The sequence below is a fragment of the Pholis gunnellus genome (genome assembly GCF_910591455.1).
Source record: "Pholis gunnellus genome assembly, chromosome: 12".
In the NCBI taxonomy this organism is placed as follows: domain Eukaryota; kingdom Metazoa; phylum Chordata; class Actinopteri; order Perciformes; family Pholidae; genus Pholis; species Pholis gunnellus.
Genome location: NC_136539.1, coordinates 18,282,513 through 18,303,648, shown reverse-complemented (window position 1 = coordinate 18,303,648; position 21,136 = coordinate 18,282,513). Strand labels below are relative to the sequence as shown.

Below are 21,136 nucleotides of genomic sequence, written 5' to 3'. Positions count from 1 at the left end.
TGTATGAAGTTTGTTGAGATCTTGACAGTCATAGTTCATCACCCTCATTGTCTTCCTCTGCAGCAGAAAATTCCTCCTGCAACATCCACACTGAATTTGAGTGTGGGAATGGCGAGTGCATAAACTACCAGCTAACGTGTGATGGAGTGGCCCACTGCAAAGATAAATCAGATGAGAAGATGCAATACTGTGGTAAGAAAGCACTTCACAACTTGTCTGAAGCAGATTTGGATAAAGAATGTAGAGTGTCAGATCAAATATGTTGGTTTGACTTAGCAGTCTTGGAGAAATAGCTGACATTTGATTGATGCCTGTCATTAATATTTATGGTACTAAAAAGTGGCAAGCATTTGGTCATATCTAATTATTCATGAATTTCACTGTGTTCAGACAACAGGAGCTGTCGGAAGGGTTTCAGACCCTGCTACAACCAACGGTGTGTGGCCAGCAGTCGTTTCTGTGACAGGATCGATGACTGTGGGGATAACTCTGACGAAGCTTTCTGCAGCAGTGAGTCACAGCCGTTTGATCTCCTGTTCAATCCGTCCTGCCTCTGAGGGCAGGATCCAGCGGCACTAATGCTTATATTAATACGGAATGTGAGGCCACATGCTGTGTTAAAGCCTTCACTGTCTAATGAGCCCCAAGATCATGAAGAGTGCAGACATTTCAAAGAGGCTCTGAACCGCCACTCTTAAAAGCTGCCTGGGTAATATTTTAATGTCTTGTCAATATGGCCAGACTGATTTTGTTTTGGCCTTGATGGTGAAAAAAAATGTCCAGTGAAACAGTACAGTTGTGTCCATTCCCTTGCTGTACCTGGACTAAAGTTGGATAGTATCAAAGGTTATATGAAATCTTAATACTGTAGCTGATTGAGCCCACAAGGTGTTCTCTTAATTAATGTGGACCTTCCAACTTAGCAGACTGGGATTTCAGGAAGAAGTTTATTCCACTATGGTGTGCCATCTTCAGCTTTGCTTTTTGTTTTTAATTTGGCATCAACAATAACCTTCTCTATTGCTATTAGAAAATGTAATTATTTTATTATTATCCGGGCAGGTTTCAACTGGGACAAATTTCAACCACCCCCAGAAAGAAGTTCTAAGTGTTGTTGTCAGCTGTACCTGTAATTGCCTCTGAGTGCTGTTTCCATTACCTTTTTGAAATGCTAATTCTCTCCCCCCAGATGTCACGTGTGGCTCATCAGAATCATCATGCAAGGATGGAAGCTGTGTACCCAGCTCAGCCTGGTGTAACCAGGTCATCGACTGTGCCGACGCCTCAGATGAAAAAAGCTGCAGTAAGTCCTTTAGCCTGTGATTTGCATTGCAATTATGGTAAAAATGAAAATGTAAACACACAGCTCTAACTGTGGATCAGATAGATCCAGTAACTTAGATCTGTGCTCGTCACTTGGATCAGATTGAAAGATTGCCCATCCCCCCCCCCCCTTACCTCCACCATTACTTCCATTGTGACAAGACAATTATTGTGGTGCTGTGTTTTGTATTCAGACCACACCGACTGCTCTCACTTTTACAAGCTGGGGGTGATAGAAAAGGATTTCATCGGCTGCAACTCCACCTCACTGTGCATCCACCCAACATGGATCTGTGACGGCGCAAACGACTGCGGAGACTATGCTGACGAGACCAACTGCCAGGGTGAGCACCCCCCACACAAACGACACACAGAGTGACGCGCTGTATTGCGTGTGCATTCGGGGACAGATTGAGGAAGCCATCTTCAATTAGAAAAGACTTAAGACAGATCTCATTTTCAGAGGTGATTATGACAGGGAAATAAGATATTCAGAGAGAGCTTAGGAAAAGATAATGGCCTCAATCATTGGTAATGCCCAGAGGACTGACTTGGTTTTGTTGTTCGTCCTAGTTTCCCATGGGCAGAAGTGTGAGGAAGGCCACTTTGCTTGTCCGAGTGGGAACTGCATCTCCAGCGTGTGGCTGTGCGATGGCCAAAAAGACTGTGAAGACGGAGCAGATGAATTCCAGTGTGGTAAACCAACACATCTTACTTCTCATGGGGAGGGCTTCTACACAATGAACTCAAATGATGTTTTGTTCTCTAAAGGGTAGAAATAGATGAGGTATTTGTTTGCGGTACACAACACTGTCGCCAGTTGGAGTGGATGTTTATTTTCCATTAACAAGAAGCTATTTGTTGTAGTGATTTTGTCACATTGAATAGATCCAGGCCTGCAACACATATTACATACAAGATGTAAGGAGGATACCGAAATACAAGAGACAATTGTGTATCATGCCATGAGGCAATTTCTCTTGACTTTGTTTTGCCACCCCCTCTTATTGTGTGTTTGAGATCTTTCAAGTGGGTGTTGCTGCTTGTTTGAAAGTCTAATTTGCACCCTAAATAGAGAGTGAGGCTGTTGAGGACACATTTTCTGTTTTTCATTTCTCTCTTAAAAATGATGATGCACAGCACTTTCTGTGTTTCAATTAATTAACTAAGGTATCAGTCAGTGAAACTGAAGATGCAAGTGTGGTTTCGATAGAAAACCGGGACATATGAAGGGATTACACATTACAATACCACTCCTCTCCCCTCACCAGAAACAGCAAGAGCATTCGTACCTATGCTTTGATCCGTGCAAATGTATGCAGAGCTAACTGGGACAGTCAAGATCCGTCCAATTAAACAGGAAGGGACCATAATTAAGTCATGGTATGGGTTAATATAATTTGCCCTCAAAACCAATAGCTTGCACACATAACCATTCACGTGTTATTGCTTTTGGCACCAAAGCACAATGGACTGGGTGCTTTATTGGTTATAAGTAGCTGTTAAGCTTCATCACCGTCACATGCATACACAATGTAATTTGATCTGATGGAGTAGTCCACATACACAATGTCAAAATACTCGCTGTCTATATTTGAGTTGTCAGTCTATTCTATTGCCTATCTAGCCCATAGACTGTATGGTCTTGCCCTGTGTTATTCTGGGGAACCACTTTTTAAATAATGACAAACAAAGTGACCCAGTTCACACCAGACCTCATCTATAAATCACGAGAAGAGCAAATTTGTCCGTAGTGAACATTCTTAGTGCCATTTCCACGTCACCTTATATCAGCTTGAAAGGGTAAACCAGCCATTTTTTTAAGACATACGTTTGATGAATCACAACTTCATTTCATGTATGTGTTGAAAACATTTGTAAAATCCTATAAATGAGACCAAAAAATGCATTTCGGCAGAGTTGACAGGCTGTTTAATTATTTGCATTTCCTCTCATCAGTAAAGAAACAGAACATATGCTCATATATTATATTCAATGTTATAAGTAGACTGCAATTATCAGAACAATGAAAACATTAATGCTCTCTTACGTGGCTCGAATGTGTGCTGCAGATATAAACGTTCAAGGACTAGGGAAGAAATTCAGCACATTGTTTTTGGCGACCCTAATAAAATCACTTGCGACCTCTCTGTGAGTCCCGACCCCTGGTCCATTCTATTAAAGTGTAAGAAGTCACGAGGCACTCAGCAGTTAGTGCTGTCATCAGTGTACAGAGCTTGTATTGCATTCTCTGTGCAGTAAGAGAGATGTAGCTATTGCAATTTGCAATTATCGACGCCAAATACCTGTGATTCCTCTCACTGAATGAGGAACAATGAGGAATTTTGTTGCATCCCTCTTCATCTTTACTCTATACTAGCGATGGCTCTGCTGTTGGCCTTCAAACCAGCCAGACTCAAGTTGTTTGGGACTGACGACATCAGGGACTAAGTTCAAGAAGGATAACACACATAAAATTCGACCATAGAACTTAAATGTCTTTGCCTTTGAGAATGTTTGACTGAATGTTGCTGATTTCTTACTTGTCTGCGTTGCTCTTCCTGGATAATTAACCAGCACCTTTGTTCACATTTCACTTGCAGCAAACATAGAAAGGCAGTTCAGTGCAATCCAGTTTCCATATTTAATGTTCTTCGAGTTATCTGATTTATTTTGTAACTTGGCCATGAATGTTGTTAGAGAGATGCATAACACATGAACAGCATTTCCATTCCTTGATATAAAATGTCATTTGTGCCTGTGTGAAATGATAACATCGCATGCTTCAAATGCGCTTATATCAGAGCTCATATGAATTATGCCACGATTCTTTGAGAAGTTCTGAATAGCTTTTCAGGACAAATAGACAATATTCCCATTCCTCTCAGTTAATTACCATATAAAAAGCTCCAGCCACTGATAATCTGACTGCAAAGTCAAAGTGGTTTGAGGAAAATGTCATTACATTTCAGAAATTTCAAACTCCACAGCTGATTAGATGAAATAGTCATTTGTCACTTCACAATGAATAATGCGCCTTTCAACTGTGTGAAACACTATTGAAAATGAGACATTAAAGACTTTCTTTGATACATTTAAATTGCTGTAGACCTTCTATTTTGTTATGCACTTGAAACAGCTGTGGAAGCAGCATTTGAAGTGCAAATTTCGTATCACCTACAAAAAGTCTGGATAATCATGATTTCCAGATTTAGCCATCGAATGTTTATCTTATTCCGTATCTTACATCTTCGTATCAAGGCATGTAAATCTGCTGTGATGTACAAAGTCTGACAGGAAGGACAGCAACGCGGTGTGAGAAACACTCCATCCCTTCCCCCCACCCTAATTCCTTGTACTGTGAAATGACCTGGAGCACCCCCCCCCCCTTCTTTCTTCAAACATCTCATCAAAGCCTTGGCAGAGTTTGTCAGGCCTGACATCTGAGGGAAAGAGACCACAGAACCACTCCCCGGGGAGAGTGGGTGGCTCAGTGACACAAAGTCAGCACAGATTATGAATATATCCACATTTCACACAATAGCTTTTTACACAGTGATCAGCAGATGTCTCTCTTAGTTGACATCCAGCTGTTTGTCAACCCCTAGCAGCCTAGTTAATAAAATAAACGTCAATAATTAATACCTAAGTGCTTTGATATCGATAAGATATTCAGTCTCGACACTCGGTTTGGGTTCAGTTGATGTTTTTATTTCCCTGCACAGAAACCAGAAGCATTCATCAAAATGTCTTTGTTCTGTGAGAGAAAAGGAGAATATTTATATTATGTTTTCAGTCTTTTGTGTGGCAACTACACTCATGTTTGCTGCTAGGCAGGAAAACTTCGTACCAAATAAAAGCCAGCCAACTTGCTGTGTTCTGATTACAAGCAATCTGCCTCTTCTATAGGGTATGCCACTTTTGTTGTTTCCCCCTCACTTTGTTTGATTTATGGCATTGAAACTCATTTCCCACTGCCCTCTGCAGACTCGTCGTGCCTGTGGAACCAGTTTGCCTGCTCAAAGAACAAGTGCATTGCCAAACAATGGCTGTGTGATGGAGAGAACGACTGTGAGGACGGCCTTGACGAGAGCGTGCAGATCTGTGGTTAGTGCCCTTTCAGATGTCATGGGGAATCTGCCGTTGGTCGAAAAGGTCACATCCGCTATATTGCGCGTGACAGCTCCATGTGTTCCCCTAGCAGAGCTGTAAATGAATGGACAGAATGGAACAACCTTAATGAGACAACAAATGAGACCGCGGGCCTTTCTGACGATTCAAGTAGGCACTGAGGCAAATAGATTTTTCATCACTGAGGCCCAAGAGGCACAGCTTTTTCAATGGGCAAATGAGATGTGTGTGTGTAATGCATTGTAGAATAAAATAAAAAGAATCCAACCGCAATAAAGAGACAAGAATTGCTGTGCACATTGGTTGTGTAATTGGATTGTAATGGAGTGTCAAGGAAATATTAATGAAATGGCCCAAAGGTTTCCCAGACACAATTCTCGTCAAAAACAAGATATGCATTTTAGCTATACAAGTCTAATTGATCTTCTGTGTTTACCTTTGTTTCTCATTGCAGCCATGTTTTTTCTACTGCTCTCCTTTGTCTTAAAGGGCAGCCCTAAGATAAAGGAGACTTACAGAATCCACAGAAGTAAATAATTGTTTCTCACAATAGCACTGTCAGTATTTTTTACCTTGCATAAGGGGAACTGCTGCCCGAAGAAAATTAAGACTTTGTTCAGGTCATAAAGAGGTATCAGTTCAAAACCTTAATTCTATGAGTTGTAATATAGTCCGATATTTCCGTGAAAGAGCAGAACGAGAGCTTTAGTTCATTGGAATTACTGGTGAATGTTCACTGATAACAGAAGGTACCATCCCAACAAAACAAAATACATCTGCTTCAGTTCAGTGTCCCTTGTACTCGGTTCTCCTCTGTGGTGCATTTGACCCATTGTGTTCTTTGGCTTTTGAAAATGAAGCATGTGGTCCTGTTTTGCTCTCAGGCTCAGTGACATGTGCTCCAGGGCTGTTCAGCTGCCCGGGGTCGTATGCCTGTGTTCCGAAACGCTGGCTTTGTGATGGTGAAAGGGACTGCCCGGATGGGAGTGATGAGCTTTCTGCAGCTGGCTGTGGTAAACACCAGTTCTACACATTGAATAGCTCCCTGAATTTATAAAAGAAACTTCATGTAAACACAGAATTAAGAAATGATTGCTTGTTTACACTGTAACATTTTGGATTTCATGGTATAAAACAATAGGCAGGGAACATGAAATCCACCACACACCTACTGTAAATCCCTTTGCTATTTTTATTTCAAGCATAAAAAAGAAAACAAGTATATTGTGTGTAGGAGTGTACACTGAAAAAGAAAATAATGATGTTAACGTTTTACAGATATTTCATGCCAAGCCATGTTTAGGAAACATGTCTACTCATTGATTCGCTTTTTAATTGACTCATTTCTTTTCATGCATTAGCACCCAACAACACATGCGATGACAGCTCGTTTCGCTGCCGCAACAAAGCATGCATCCTCCAGCGATTCGTCTGCGACCACGATGACGACTGTGGAGATGGGTCTGATGAGTCAGTGGAATGTGGCAAGTGGATTTATTCTGCTCTCTTGCTCTTAATATTCACCGAGGTATTCACTAATAGCATATGAATATGCCCTCATTGAAAGCTGCTCTATAGGCAAGTTGAAAAAAACAGTTTTCTAGCATAGCGATGCTGCACTTGTTTGTCTTTTCTAACATAATACCAGTTGAAGTTTGTACATTTTAAGACGAGGGGTTCTCCATGGTAGTGAAAAGTAGTACAAAATGTAAACAAATTAAGTTCAAGTGAATACAAGTCAAAGTCACCATGCAAGCAAATGAAGCCCAGAATAAAGTCCAGTTAAATGTGCTATATTTGAAATTCCGAGCATTAATATCGCAGCAAACAAATATTTGCTATGTAAAGATTACGGGTGATGTACTGGTATTTATGATAGCCGTGTTATTTAGAAAATTAAATATTTATATCATGTTAATAATACATAGAGGATAATATTGTGTAAATGATCCAGCACTTCTTAAATCACCCTTTTGTACAGTTTGCGTAAGAGATTCTCTCTCCACCCCCCAACACATTAAGTTTGAATGTAATTTATTTGTCAAAAAAAGAGTCAAATCACACAATAAATAAAGTTAAAGATGACTTTGACCGATAGAAGTGTGTTGGCCGCGATAATCTTGTTCTGAAAATCTGATTTTGGGACAGCCTTAGTAAAGACATAGTGGAGTATTGGCACCCTGAGCAAAGAACGGAGTCCGAGCTGTAATCCAAGCTTCTCTGTGCTTAGTTCACGTAGCTGGTTCGGCCATGTGTGCTTGTTAGTGCATGTTAGTACATCTTGAGTCCCAGCATATGTGCCACAACGCCTAGCTCATCACCGCTACTCTGCACTGCGCTCATACGGCGGTTACCGCTTATGACGCTGTCCTGACTTACAACATCTTCACGGAAGTCTAACACAAAAAGAAATTGTGTTTATATACTCACTACATTCCCTGGACCTTTGCCTGTTTTTTATGCAAAATTACGAGTTACAGTAATATTGTTTGTAATGATAGAAATATCGATGTAATGGGTTTTATATTGTTTATGTTGATAAATATTGTTATTTTAAGCTTTTGAACATTACAATTCTTAAATTAGGTCTTTTGCAGCTAAGGTATGAGGTTATTTCTTTTCTTTTCTTTTTTTTATTTGATACTATGATACTTATAAACATAAGGACACCCAGGTTTTATTTGTGTATATATACTTTTTTGGTGTCTGAACTAGAGGAAATTATCTGTCACAGCCATGATTTGTGATGACTGGTGTTGAACATCTATTATTGAAATATTGGTCAATGCATCTGTGCACACCCATTACGCCTCCAGATGGCTTGATTTGTTAATCAGGAATGATTCTGTATACACTATAACTATGAGGGTGCTTCAATTCTACATGAACAATGAACAACTATTTTTCATTATTTGAACTTAATTCTGTTAAAATTCCATCCTAAATTGAAGCTGCTGAGCTCAAGTATGACTAGATGAAAAAGTGTCTACCTCTCTTTCTTCAGTCTATTCCTCCTGTGGATCGGAGGAGTTTCGCTGCGGGGATGGCCGGTGTCTTCTGAGCTCTCAGTGGGAGTGTGACGGCTATGCAGACTGTCCCGACCACTCTGACGAACTACCTCTGAACCTCAAATGTCTGGCCGCAGGTAAGACGGCTGCTTGGCTCGCTACTGGAATCTCTTCATCAGTGTCACCGGCTGCACCGCTCGCGCAGGAAACTGGCGGGGACATATGGCAGAAACAAAAGGCGCCGCAACCAGGAGAGATTTCTTGAAAGGAATTAATCTGTCGAGATCCATTGTCGGGTCAAAGACATTCCCCAACTTTGTTGAGAAATTTAAAGGGCGTTGTGACAGTCGTGTCTTTCTCTTTTCAGGAAGCTTGTGCAATGGCTCCTTCTTCATGTGCTCCAATGGACGCTGCATCTCTGAGGGGAATCTCTGCGATGGGAGAGATGATTGTGGAGACCAGTCAGATGAGAGGAACTGTAAAGTGAACGAATGCTTGAACCGCAGAGTCAGTGGATGCACGCAGGACTGCCAAGATCTTCCTGTGGGATTCAAGGTAAGTGACCAGTGGACTAGTCACGGTTTAGTAGCTTGGAAGTGCAAACTGAAAGCAAACACAACAGCAAGCCCCTCAGCAAGTTTGGTAACTAAATATAACCGCATCTAATTCATAGACTTGCTCTACAGTTCCAAGCTCTAGCATCATTAGTAGCAGGTGAAATGTAGATGCTATATATTTATAATAATGTGGACATTAATGATGAATGACCGAAAATGAATTTACCCAAACTTTGCACATAATTAAACAGATAAAACGGGTTGTAGCACACACACTTTTTGAATAAACTTTAATGCTGTGAGGAGAGTCTCCAACAACTGTCTGCGCTCCAATGGTGGCATCATGTGATATCAGGGTTTAATCCAGTTCAAGGCCACGTCCGCTGGAGTGCTCGGGTGGCCATCACTGTTGTCAGACTGCTGCAGTTTATGCGTTCGTCCCTGGAATTCCCTCTCCTACTCTTCCATGAAATGGTGCAAACAGCATCCGGAAACTGGCTGAAAGCACAGAAAACCTCTCTTCCCCTGTCATGTCAGGGGCAGAGCTGGACAAAGAGCACATTAATGCGGACCCTTGGTTCATCCATTTGTGGCCTGAACAGGGAAATCAGCACTAAGGCCCTCAAGGTTATAACTGTGGATTAAAAAAGGGATTCGCTCTGGGTCCATAGCAGCTGATTTAAGCACTACAGTCATTTTGCGGGGTGAAGTACGACTGACATATGATGTATTTTTTTTTTTGAGCCATGGTACAGTATGTCTATATCACAGCTTTGATGTCATCATATATTTTGGATGCTACATGTTGATACATTTCCATTGCTTACCTGCATTGTTTTTAAGAGAGTGGTATTGGAATCTGAAATATCCTTCAGTTGTTACAGATTGATTTCAAATTACTGTAAACGTTTTTATAACAGAACCACAATGAAGCACTGTATAAAGAGTCTAGTGGTTAGTGTTTCAGACATGTTGAAGTCAATCAGTACAAAAAAAAATGACTGATTTGAATGATTTGTTTTCATTTGAAATAGTTAAGTGGCAGAGTCATAATGGCTAAACCGAGACATTAATCGTAACCATTTGTGTGTTGTTGTTTTGTCATTAGTGTAAATGCTGGCCTGGTTTCCATCTGAAGGATGATGGGAAAACGTGTGTGGATGTTGACGAATGCTCCACTACCCTTCCTTGTAGCCAGCGCTGCATCAACACTTATGGCTCCTACAAATGCCTGTGTGTGGATGGCTATGAAGCCTTGGAGCGCAATCCTAATACATGCAAGGCTGTGTCAGGTCAGCCTGATTTTTCATCTCACATCTTGCAGAATATGAGTGCGTAACTGTAAGTCCCACTGGTCCCCTAACGCTGTATATTCCTCATTTCAGTTGAAGAGCCTTTTCTCATTATGGCAGACCACCATGAGATCCGGAAGCTGAGTGTGGATGGTTCAAATTACACCATCTTAAAACAGGTAAGCAATATGTGCATCACCCCCATTGTGCCTGTAGTGAAGTGTATACCATTATCACATTGACATACTGCAAAGAGGCATCAACAGATTGTCAATCAAATTGCCATCGCATCCTCTTTTTGAGTTTAATTTGGAATCTCCCCTGCCCCAGTCTGTCAGCTACATATGGAGGAAGTGTGGGTTATTATGATTGTTTGAAAACACACATTTTAGTGACAGTGTAATTTTGTCTACCTGCTAAATGTGTGGAGCAACCGGTACCTTTGCAGAGAGCATCAAAATATATTGTAAGTGATTACTTATTGAATAAAGCAAAGTTTTGTATTGCAGAAATGGTGGACAAAAACATCAAGACATAAATAAAATTATGCTTTTCGGATTTTGAAAAGGACACAATAATGTTGAAAAGTGTGCAGTCTTCTGCAAATCAATCGGTGTGCTCCAGTCTACTTACACCTGATTCAGCTGCACATTCTTGAAAGATGCATGCTGAAAATGATGTATTACCTCAAGTAATACTCGGCCCAAAAAAAACAGTGTGCTGGTGATTGTACGCCTCGGCTTCTAGGAGTTATATTCATAAGCCAGTTTTAGGATTCAACCTGTTTAATTAAATAAGATGTCTACTGTCCAACATATTTCTCAAACCCCACCACATGGGCAGAGTAAACTGGCCATTCGCATTAGCAAAGAGCAAAATCACCCAATGAAGGACCCCATGGAAAAGCTATTTGAATCATTCTTAGGTTTCATCTCAGCTGCTCCGGGCAATGCTTGAATCTGACTTCTGATAACCACAAATGGTTGGCTGTGATTTACTATAAATCTACCTATGGGTATTCTACAGTCTCCTCTTATAGTCATATTAACCTCTTGACTCCATGTGTTCTCATCAGCCACAACTCACTTTAATCGCTGCATGTTAGTGTTAATGGAAGCTAGAGAGGGAAATATGCACATGACTTTACTAAGTGGAGGTGGATACTTGACTGACCTCATATCACTTTACCACACCATTACATACCCTGTTCAAGTTATCTGTTGATGATATTATGTAAAGCCAATCATTACCCTTATGTATTGCTATTTGCTGTTCGCATAAATTTGTCTTCCCTCCACAAACACAAGTTACTCTAAATATAATGGTATCACTTCAACACATTAAAGCCATTCAACGTGTTTAAAAGCTGCTCTGTTTCTGTTCTCCTACGTAGTTTTACTGTTCAATTAGAGCTGGCTCTGGCTCTCATACAGTGGGGGATGCGATTACGTGGTATGACATTTTGCATTAAGTAAGTTAGACTTTCCATGAGTTGCTCATGAAAAGGAATCCTTAAATTCACACCGCAAAATGTGTTTTGACAAATACGCAACTGTAGTGTGTTGAGAAATGACTTAATGCCGCAGTTGTACATGAAGTACAGTATTGATAAGTTTTAGCATGTTGCCACCAAATTACATCAGTATTTAAAGGTTGAATTAGTAGCCAATAGCAAAATCAGAGTGAAGTCAGTTGGCAAATAAACTTGTATCCACCGCCCTAAGGGTTTACTGTCAGACATCTTAAAGAAAGAAAAATAATTGAATTGAACAGGAAATCAATGGTATGTTGACAGTGATGTTGATATGAGTACTTGCGCAGTATGTGCACACCTTTTAGAATTTTTAAATCTAATATATTTTCAGAATCTATTTGGTACAAGCTTGTGATTCATTTTGTAGTTGGTTGGTCTATATACTGTCTACAGGGAAAATGAATGGTAGATAGAGACGATGATAAAAGGGCCATGTGGGTTTCATCTCTACAACTGATGTAAGAGTGGAGAAGGGTTCCCCCAGGACACGTCGGTGCCTGTCTGTGAGGGTGCTGATGATCTGATGAAGATGTCTCATTTCTCCTGTCAGATTATCTGACACCTTTTGTCAGCACCCACAGTGTGAGACACCAGGGTGGGGGCACTTGTTTGGCGAGCATCTCTGTCTGACTGACAGTGGGGTCGTGGGAGCATGACGACGTAGGGAATAACCTCGCTCATCCGCTTTGATAGGACTTCAACTTCACAGAGCATTTGAGAATTCAATGGCTCTCCAAATGCACTATATAGCTGCAAGCATTGGGACCTATGGGAGAACCTCCTGAATCAATATTGCCTGTACAGTAAATATCACATCACACTCAGATACTGTAGAAGTTGGGCTTGTTTTGCTATGTTTCTCATCCTGTTGGTATTCCTACCTGAAGGCATTTGAAATAATGAATTAAACTTAACCTCACTGGATTGGATTGGATTGGCTTTTTTACAGAGAAAAGGCATCGTATTAGCACTGCAGCAGCTCCAGTCCTCTGTCAGTGTCTACACAGGATTCGTAGAAGCAATGTTGAGTATTGATTACGTGGGTTTTTGGCAGATCTCAGAACACACAATCACTGTCGTCACAAACATTAAAAGGAAGGAAATAGACTCGAAGCTTAAAAATACACTTTGAGTAAAATGTGAGCCGTTACACCGCCTGTTGTATTGATTAAATGGGAGAGTGTCTGATTGTATGTGTTCATTTATTTATATTTATCACTTCCAAATGTATACATTTGCTGTATTCCTGATTACATTCAGTTTTCAATACACAAATGTATTTTATTTATGTTTATATTTTAGACCTAACTTACACTGTTTCATGTTGTAGCCATTTTAATATTTTTTCTTTATAAATATATATGTTTAATGAGCATTTTTTAAGGGAGCCTGAGATCCAATATTGTAATTGCCATTGACTACTTCTCTGTAATTGTGCATATGATAATAAAGAACATTAATATGCATATTAAGATGCATCATAGATATGCTGTTAAGTAGGATCTATAGACCTGGTTATTAATATAACATTAGGCATAGCACGGATAGGAATTTCTTAATAAATATATACTCTTTTGTCAACCTTGTTGCCAATGAAAGTTACTTCTAATATTTTTTTTCACCCTCACACGGAACTCAAGATCCCTTATTGTTTAATTGCCACTGAAAGTAAAAATTACATTTGCATATCCCTGTGCTCTCTCTCCTCTGTATCCTCAGGGCCTCAACAACATCATCCACATAGACTTTGACTACAAGAAAGAATTCATCTATTGGGTCGACTCAACCAGGCCAAGTGGTCGAAAGATCAACAGAATGCGCCTCAATGGGAGCGACCTCAAGGTACTTGGTATTCTTCAGCTTTTCCTTGCTTGGAACATGTCCAGCTTGTATTTATGAATCTTTCCTTGCTCTATCCACTTGTATTGTTTTCTGTTACTAATTTATTTGACTTGCATTCTAATGTGAAAATGTGTCGTCTGTTTGAGTTTTAGAAAAAAACAAGCATTGTTGCTCATTATCACTGATCAGCTGATGATGGGCGCCTTTTACATCGTCAACATAATGGATTTGTTCTGTCGGCAGCCAACGGCCTGTTATCTTCACAACAATGGATGTGTGTTTGTAATAATAGGAATAACATCAGTGGCTTTCATTGATGTTATAAGCCTAATGACACAGCGGTACTGTCTGGTGTTATCACCAAAGGTTCCTCGGGGTCATGGGATGGAAGCCCAGACACTGGGGACGCTCGGACGTCAGCAGGACACCTGCTGGGCCCCCGTCCCCAACTCATTAACATTGGTGTGTGTGGGGGTATTATTCAGCTCAATTACTACCAAAAGTGTCTGTTTGAGCCACTGCCACAGCTTAGCAAGATGAGAAACTGTCTGAGACACAGATCGAGGAGCTTTTCACATTGGGTTAATTAAAAGAGCCACTGATATCCTGTGCTGCCGGTATAGGCTTGCCATATGAGGAAGAAAAGATCGGTGGGCAGAGAGGATTTCTGAGGATTGTTTTCTCTGCCAAGATGGGAGTTTCATCTGACCAAGGCAGAGATTAATTGAATTCTGTGGTTTAATGATATCATTTATTTTGTTTATCTCAACATTTCTTAAGAGTACACTTCTGTTGCACTGTCCTATGTGGGTTGAAACGTTCAAGGATGTTGCTGCTTTCTTCTAGTTACGCAATCAGTGATGTCCCAGCAGGTATTTAGCATTTTATAGCTGAAAGAAAACAACCAGTGTAACATTAACGATTTGTTTTATACTTCTTATCCCATAAAGCGAGATGCTGTCATTGTTAAAACAGTCAGTGTTACATGTTGCTATAGTGACAAAAAAACACTTAAAAAACACTTTAGACTGATCAAATAATGGAGAAAATGAGTGATGATGAGTCTTCTGAACAACGTGCTCTACTTTAAATGACTGAAAGGACAAAAGGTTTGCGAGACCGCTTTCAGTGACTGGATAGATCTAACATAACGGTCCATTGTGTTTTGATGAGCTTCATCTAAATGTTGACATTCCTCACAAGTTAACCTTCAGTGCAACATGAAGCAATCCTTTTGATCAACAGTGAGATATTATGAATAGAGTCAACCAGAAGGACTTTATGTAATGAGTATCAACTCCTCTTTGCCCGAGGAGGCAGTTGTGATGGAAAGTACTACACAACGAGTGATACTTTAGTGACTGTTTTAAGCTCAGTTTAGTCCAAATTACTGCTTAGGGAACGGCTAGAGTCTTCTGCCAAGACTATATATTTTCTTGCAAACGGTGACAGAAAAGGCCTCAAAGCACATCGTGTTCCTTAATGACAGATTGCATGGCTGGCATTTTCATTTTATATTTTTGTAAAAGGGGGGTTTTAAAGGCATTGACTGTATCTGCCAGCTGGCACAATGACTGTTTATTCTAAACAACTGCTTTTTTTCAGACTCAAATGCCGGACTGGTTTGGGGATATTGAGTTAGTTAGATAGTTCCTAGATTTTGTTTCGTCAGATTAATATCTTCACTTATATTTTAACCAAATTCCTCATTTAGATTTGCGCAGTGAGATGAAGAGATCTTTAACCTGCTTTAATCACGGTATTTACATTTACACAGTTAACACATACACACGTTTGCATTAAATTGTACCTTCGTATTCACCTGGTCAAACCACCTTGTATATATAATATATATAGCATATGTAAAGGCTTTAGTTAGTGCACAGGCCTCTTCAAAATCACACAAAAAAGGGTTTTATGCACATCGACTTAAGCGTTTCACTGTATTTATATTAGCAGCTACTACAGCTATGAATGCAAATTAAAAATAAATTTTTTTATGTGATTAGGAGTCAAAACAGGTTTGTACTGAGTGAGATAAATTATATTGTTACGAACGTTGCCACTGTAGCTACAGCTGCAGGAATGATTTGTGCCCTCTCTATTATGAGAAATTTGTTATGCATAATTATGCATGGGTCAAACAATATTGGTACCCTAATTAATTGGTTTAGTCTTGAGACATAACTGCTCGATTTGGCAAATTACTGCCCATACTTCTTTCTTAACACCCGACTATTAAAATCTTTCACATTGAGTCCAAGAGTGAAATCCCAGGAATCCTGACCTCAATACAGGTACCAAGTCATTTTTTAACATTTAGCAAAACTATATGAGCTGTCAGTTAATTCAATATGTGAAGTGTGAATATGTGAAAAATACCGTGCACACATAAACATACCTAAATATGACTAAGTAGTAAGTACAAGAAGCACGGACAGCAGACATTTACTAAAGATATCCTAATTTTACACATGACATATGTAATCACATCTGATTCAGCATTCTGAACATCCCCTTTTCGACCACAGGAACGTTCACCAGGGACTAGCAACCTTTTGAGGAACTCATTGCCTTTTGAACACAGGGTCCAGGATCTAAATTCAGATCCGGGGACATTTTCCGGGGACAGGAATGCCCCGCTATGAGAAAGTACTTTCTGAAAGTACACAAAGTTTCGGGGTGGGGGTTATTGGGATGACCGACGCAGTTTGGTTTGTGCTTCAGCATGTGTAGCATTGCATTCCTAAAACAATTTACTGTAACATCAATGTAGGACCATTTCAGGATGACGGGAGAGTATTTCTCCCTGTTTGATGAAAAGTTAAAGTCAGGCTTTGATGTCGCTTCCCGACTCGTTTAAAAAAAAGACGGAGAGAAAATTGGAGATTGCGAGCAAGCTGGGAGGGCGAGCATTAAAACAGAGAGACACAGCACGGCTGTGCTGTGACTGAGAGAATAAAAAGTTATTTTCTGATTGTTTCACAGCGGATACATTCTAAAGCGTAAATAAATATCCATCCAACGCACAACATATTATTTACTGTGCAGACATCTTTGTTTCATTTTCCTCCTCTGAATTTCATTCATTACATCCAACATTTTAGATGAGACGTGTGTGCACACTGAACTGCAGGCTACAGGATGTGTTTACCCATGCAACCACCAGCAGCCCTGTCCTTATGTCATGTTGCTTTTTCAGACATCAGCAGACTAATTTGCCAAGTTTCGGCACGTCTTTAGACCGCTATGGAAACGCAGACAACAATGGGCTGAAGGAACCTTTAGTTACTTGAAAAGTCCTGGGACTAAAAGTACCAGAAAGTTCTTGGTTGAAACGCAGCTTCTTTCTTTTTTAATAAGACAAAAAAAGAAAACTCAGCTTCTGCATGTGCATGTAGAGTGATTACGATGGCAACTCAAATATATCACAAGAATGTTCCTTTTGGCTGTGGATGTTAATAGTGAGTGACGCGGTTGAAATTAGATTGTATTTGTTTTGATGGAGGAGAAAATAATGTCTCACTGAGAGCACACTTCGAGGCCATATATTGTTGTTTGTTGAACAAAAAGTGATTTTGATTCCTTGAAATATATTGCTCCCACCTGACAGAGTAAGACCTTTTCTTTGCACATGTTCTTATGTTTGACAGTAAACTAATGAAAGAGACAATTTTGACAATAATTCTTTGTATTTGTTATTTATATCCGATTTGTTTTAAATAGTTCTTTACGTTCATCCATGAAAGAATTTAGAGCAATAGACAAAGCTTCATACTAAAACTGATCTTCTTCTCCCTGCATTACTAGATAGTCCACAGAACAGCAGTGCCCAGCGCCTTGGCAGTGGATTGGATCGGAAAAAATCTGTACTGGTGTGACGCGGAAAAGAAAACATTGGAAGTGTCCAAAGCCAATGGCCTCTACCCTACCGCCCTGATCAGTTCTAGCCTCAAGAACCCCACAGATCTGGCTCTGGACCCCCAGACAGGGTAAGTCTATTATCATTACTGTAAAGCTCACCATAATGCTTGAGTGCTTTCTTAATAAGGATTGATTTCACAGCTTGAGGGAGAGCAGGGATGGAGTTGCTCCTTTCAGATTATTAACCTGGAAACTGCTAGATCCAGCTCTCATTAGAGGAGTTTCATTTTGTGTCGGTGCTAATTCTTTATTCCCATCACGTTTGCCTGCTAAAGTATATAGCTCTTTGAACTGTGCTATACTTCCGACTAGGTACGTGTTCTGGGTAGACTGCTGTGAACCACCTCACATTGGGCGCATTGGCATGGATGGCCGAGGGCAAACGGTCATCATTGACACAGAGATCTATAGCCCCACTGCTCTCACTATCGATTACACCAACAAGAGGCTCTACTGGGCGGACGACAACCACATCCTGCTTGCCAACATGGATGGCACCCAAAGACGCAAAGGTGGGACTAAGGTGTTGTCCACGTTGAAAGAAGAGTTTGACATTTTTGGGGAAGTACACTTTGATACCAACCCATATCTGTTTAATGAGAAGTTGGAGCCAGCAGCTGGTTAGCTTAGCTCAAAGACTAGCTCTACTTGCTCTGAATCTGACTTTTAAATTGTGTTGTAGATGTTAAACACGAATAGTTAGACTTAGAGGATGAATGGCAGTGTCAATATTACTGTTGTTTATGACAGTAAATATGGTATAGGGGTATAATTAGAGTTTAATTGAAGCTTACCACGGCCAATTTTTTCCCTTTCCAGTATCTAATGATCACATCCAAGGGGTAATGGCTCTGACTTTGTTTGAGGACTTTGTCTATTGGACGGATGGGAAGTCCAAATCACTACGACGTGCTCATAAGACTACTGGCGCTCAAGGGATGGAGCTCCTCAACTCCTGGCAAGCCATCAAATCCATCAAGGTCTACCACTCCCTGCGCCAGCCTGAAGGTATGAAGTCCATCTGGCACCCATGTTCATGCCGAGCAGTTGTTGCGGGCCTCGTATATAGTTTTGTGAAGGAAATGATTTGTGTTTCACAGTATGAACTCAGCTATGTACTTCTGTCCTTCTGTACAGTACCCAAGCACCAGTGTCAGATCGCAAACGGAGGGTGCAGCCACTTGTGTCTTCTATCCCCTGGCGGAGAACACAAATGTGCCTGTCCGACTAATTTCTACTTGGCTGCTGACAATAAGACCTGCCTCTCCAACTGCACTTCTAGTCAGGTCAGCCATCTCTCCTCCCACTTCTAAATGTAGTTGTACCATGGTGATGCTTTTATATTCTGACCAGTACTTTTCCCCTAAGGGCAAATTGCTTTACTCTCATATGCTTTCCTCTTCTGGCATGTATGGTAGGTTCTAGGAAATGGTTGTGTATTGATTTTGACTTTGGCTTTGAAGAAAGTTAACCTTAAAAGGAGAGTCAAATATTAATGTTTACTCCAAATGCAGTGTTTTTTTAAATATTTGTCTGCGTTACTAATAGTTTCGCTGCGGGACAGATGAGTGTATCCCTTTCTGGTGGAAGTGTGACACGGTGGACGACTGTGGGGATGGATCAGATGAACCTACTGACTGCCGTGAGTGTGGTGATATGCAAAGGCTGGCTTTAATATGATACTACTGTAAACCAGAACTAGTCAACTCCTGTTTGTGGTGAGCTTTGAGGGATACTAAAATTTAATTGAGTCTTTTCTACTTTCAATTGAATGTCCGTTTGTTGTCATTGTTGTTTTATACATTTAGCATTTAACAGCATTTGCACAATGCTCAGTAATGATATACATGTTCTCTGATTGAACCTTTAGAGCATAAACCCTGATATATAGTTATGCTTTGTTTTCCCAACAGCTGAATTCAAATGTCAACCTGGGCGTTTTCAGTGTGGTACTGGCCTCTGTGCACTTCCTCCATTCATCTGTGATGGCGAGAACGACTGTGGTGACAACTCAGATGAAGCTAACTGTGGTAAGGATGGAGCATCTAAGAGGATGTTTTGAACTGTTTGTCATTCATTGCTTCTTGCTGATAACTGTGCCGATTCTCACTTATTATTCTATTAAACCGTGTGTCCAGTGCGGCGTTATGTTGTTGTTGTTTTTTCTGTCGATGGTAGCTACTATTTAGTGCTGAAACAATTAGTCGATTAATGAATTTGTTGATCACCAGAAAGTGAATCAAGATCATTTTTAGTAATTAGTTTTCAGTCAATCAGTTGTATCATGCGAAATCATGTAAATTCAACCTGGCATTTCTTAAATGTCACCCTGGGTTCGTACTACATTATGGCTATCACATTTTTACTCTTTAGCATTTCATAGTCTACATTAACTGCAACAAATAGTTAAGATAAAGTATATTTAATAATGAGTAGCTGCAGCCCCAACCAGTTTTTTTTAAATTTGCATTGACTTCTATTTACTCAATACAAACAGCAAATGTAAAATGCTTCATTAGCAGACACTGTGTGTTTACAAAACCTTGAACAGCAAATGTAAGAGTTTTCATAAACTGGCTCTATTATATGAATCGTAGTCAGTAATAATAGTTTAGATGCTTCGCTTTGTTTTGGACTCCTAATGTTTCTTATTGATGCAACCTCCCGCTGCTCCTGCCCTTTTTTCTCTTCCAGAGACATACATCTGTTTGTCAGGCCAGTTCAAGTGCACCAGGAAACAGAAATGCATCCCTCTCAACCTGCGCTGCAACGGTCAGGACGACTGTGGAGATGGAGAGGATGAGACAGACTGCCGTAAGGCACTGCGTTATTACTTTAAGAATCATTGTCTTAAAAATGGCTTTACTGAGCTTTTATCCCCGTTAGTTAATGAATGTATCCTCCGTTTGATCAGTGTGCCCCAACATTGCAGATAAATAACAAAATAAAAGTCAAGATCTAATCTAGTGGATTCAGATAAATTACCTAAATTGTCTTTTTTTTTTACATACTTCATTTGTTAATGTGTTTGGACAGACTATATGGCGACATTAACATTACGTAGTGATGTTAAGAATTCCAAAGGATGCCCTTGTTTCTGTGAAAAGGGATTAGATATTAATCGCACATTAGGATAAGAACAGATTATCTTTGCCATGATGTAACTCACTGACTAGAATATCACACCCCGTATCACACCCAGTCTTTTAGGCTGCTGCATTTGTCTTGCATGTGATTGCAAGAGGGATCAGTGCGGGGGGAGAGAATGCAAGAAAGTAAGGAGGAGAAAGAGTTTTAGAAAAAACAGGCTTTAATTAAAGTGAAGCTCATCACTTCACCCCTTCTTAGACTTCCACAATGATTGGATGTGCTTTTGAATGCTCTTTTGTAATGAGCACTGCACCACTGAAATTAAAATGCTGTCTGAAACAATGTGAGGTTTTTTAACAAGCAACTACTTGCTATAATAATAAAAGGTATAAAGGTATGCGAGGCTTTTGGAGAAATGAATGGCTGCCTCACTGG

At 40.2% G+C, this 21,136-nt stretch overlaps 1 protein-coding gene across 1 annotated transcript in view; it reads left to right on the top strand.

The window, feature by feature from the left end:
- Window positions 1-21,136, top strand: part of lrp1bb (low density lipoprotein receptor-related protein 1Bb) — a gene marked incomplete at both ends in the record, with an annotated part of 224,338 nt that overhangs the window by 171,789 nt on the left and 31,413 nt on the right. Inside the window, 20 exons of the mRNA XM_079170844.1 lie at window positions 64-192; window positions 391-510; window positions 1,190-1,303; window positions 1,518-1,667; window positions 1,897-2,019; window positions 5,311-5,430; window positions 6,339-6,467; window positions 6,816-6,938; window positions 8,459-8,599; window positions 8,830-9,017; window positions 10,128-10,311; window positions 10,405-10,490; window positions 13,565-13,687; window positions 17,498-17,679; window positions 17,924-18,123; window positions 18,431-18,619; window positions 18,749-18,897; window positions 19,160-19,253; window positions 19,525-19,641; window positions 20,306-20,425. Coding sequence (XP_079026970.1) covers window positions 64-192; window positions 391-510; window positions 1,190-1,303; window positions 1,518-1,667; window positions 1,897-2,019; window positions 5,311-5,430; window positions 6,339-6,467; window positions 6,816-6,938; window positions 8,459-8,599; window positions 8,830-9,017; window positions 10,128-10,311; window positions 10,405-10,490; window positions 13,565-13,687; window positions 17,498-17,679; window positions 17,924-18,123; window positions 18,431-18,619; window positions 18,749-18,897; window positions 19,160-19,253; window positions 19,525-19,641; window positions 20,306-20,425 — 2,781 coding nt within the window. The remainder of the gene's footprint in view (window positions 1-63; window positions 193-390; window positions 511-1,189; window positions 1,304-1,517; window positions 1,668-1,896; window positions 2,020-5,310; window positions 5,431-6,338; window positions 6,468-6,815; window positions 6,939-8,458; window positions 8,600-8,829; window positions 9,018-10,127; window positions 10,312-10,404; window positions 10,491-13,564; window positions 13,688-17,497; window positions 17,680-17,923; window positions 18,124-18,430; window positions 18,620-18,748; window positions 18,898-19,159; window positions 19,254-19,524; window positions 19,642-20,305; window positions 20,426-21,136) is intronic.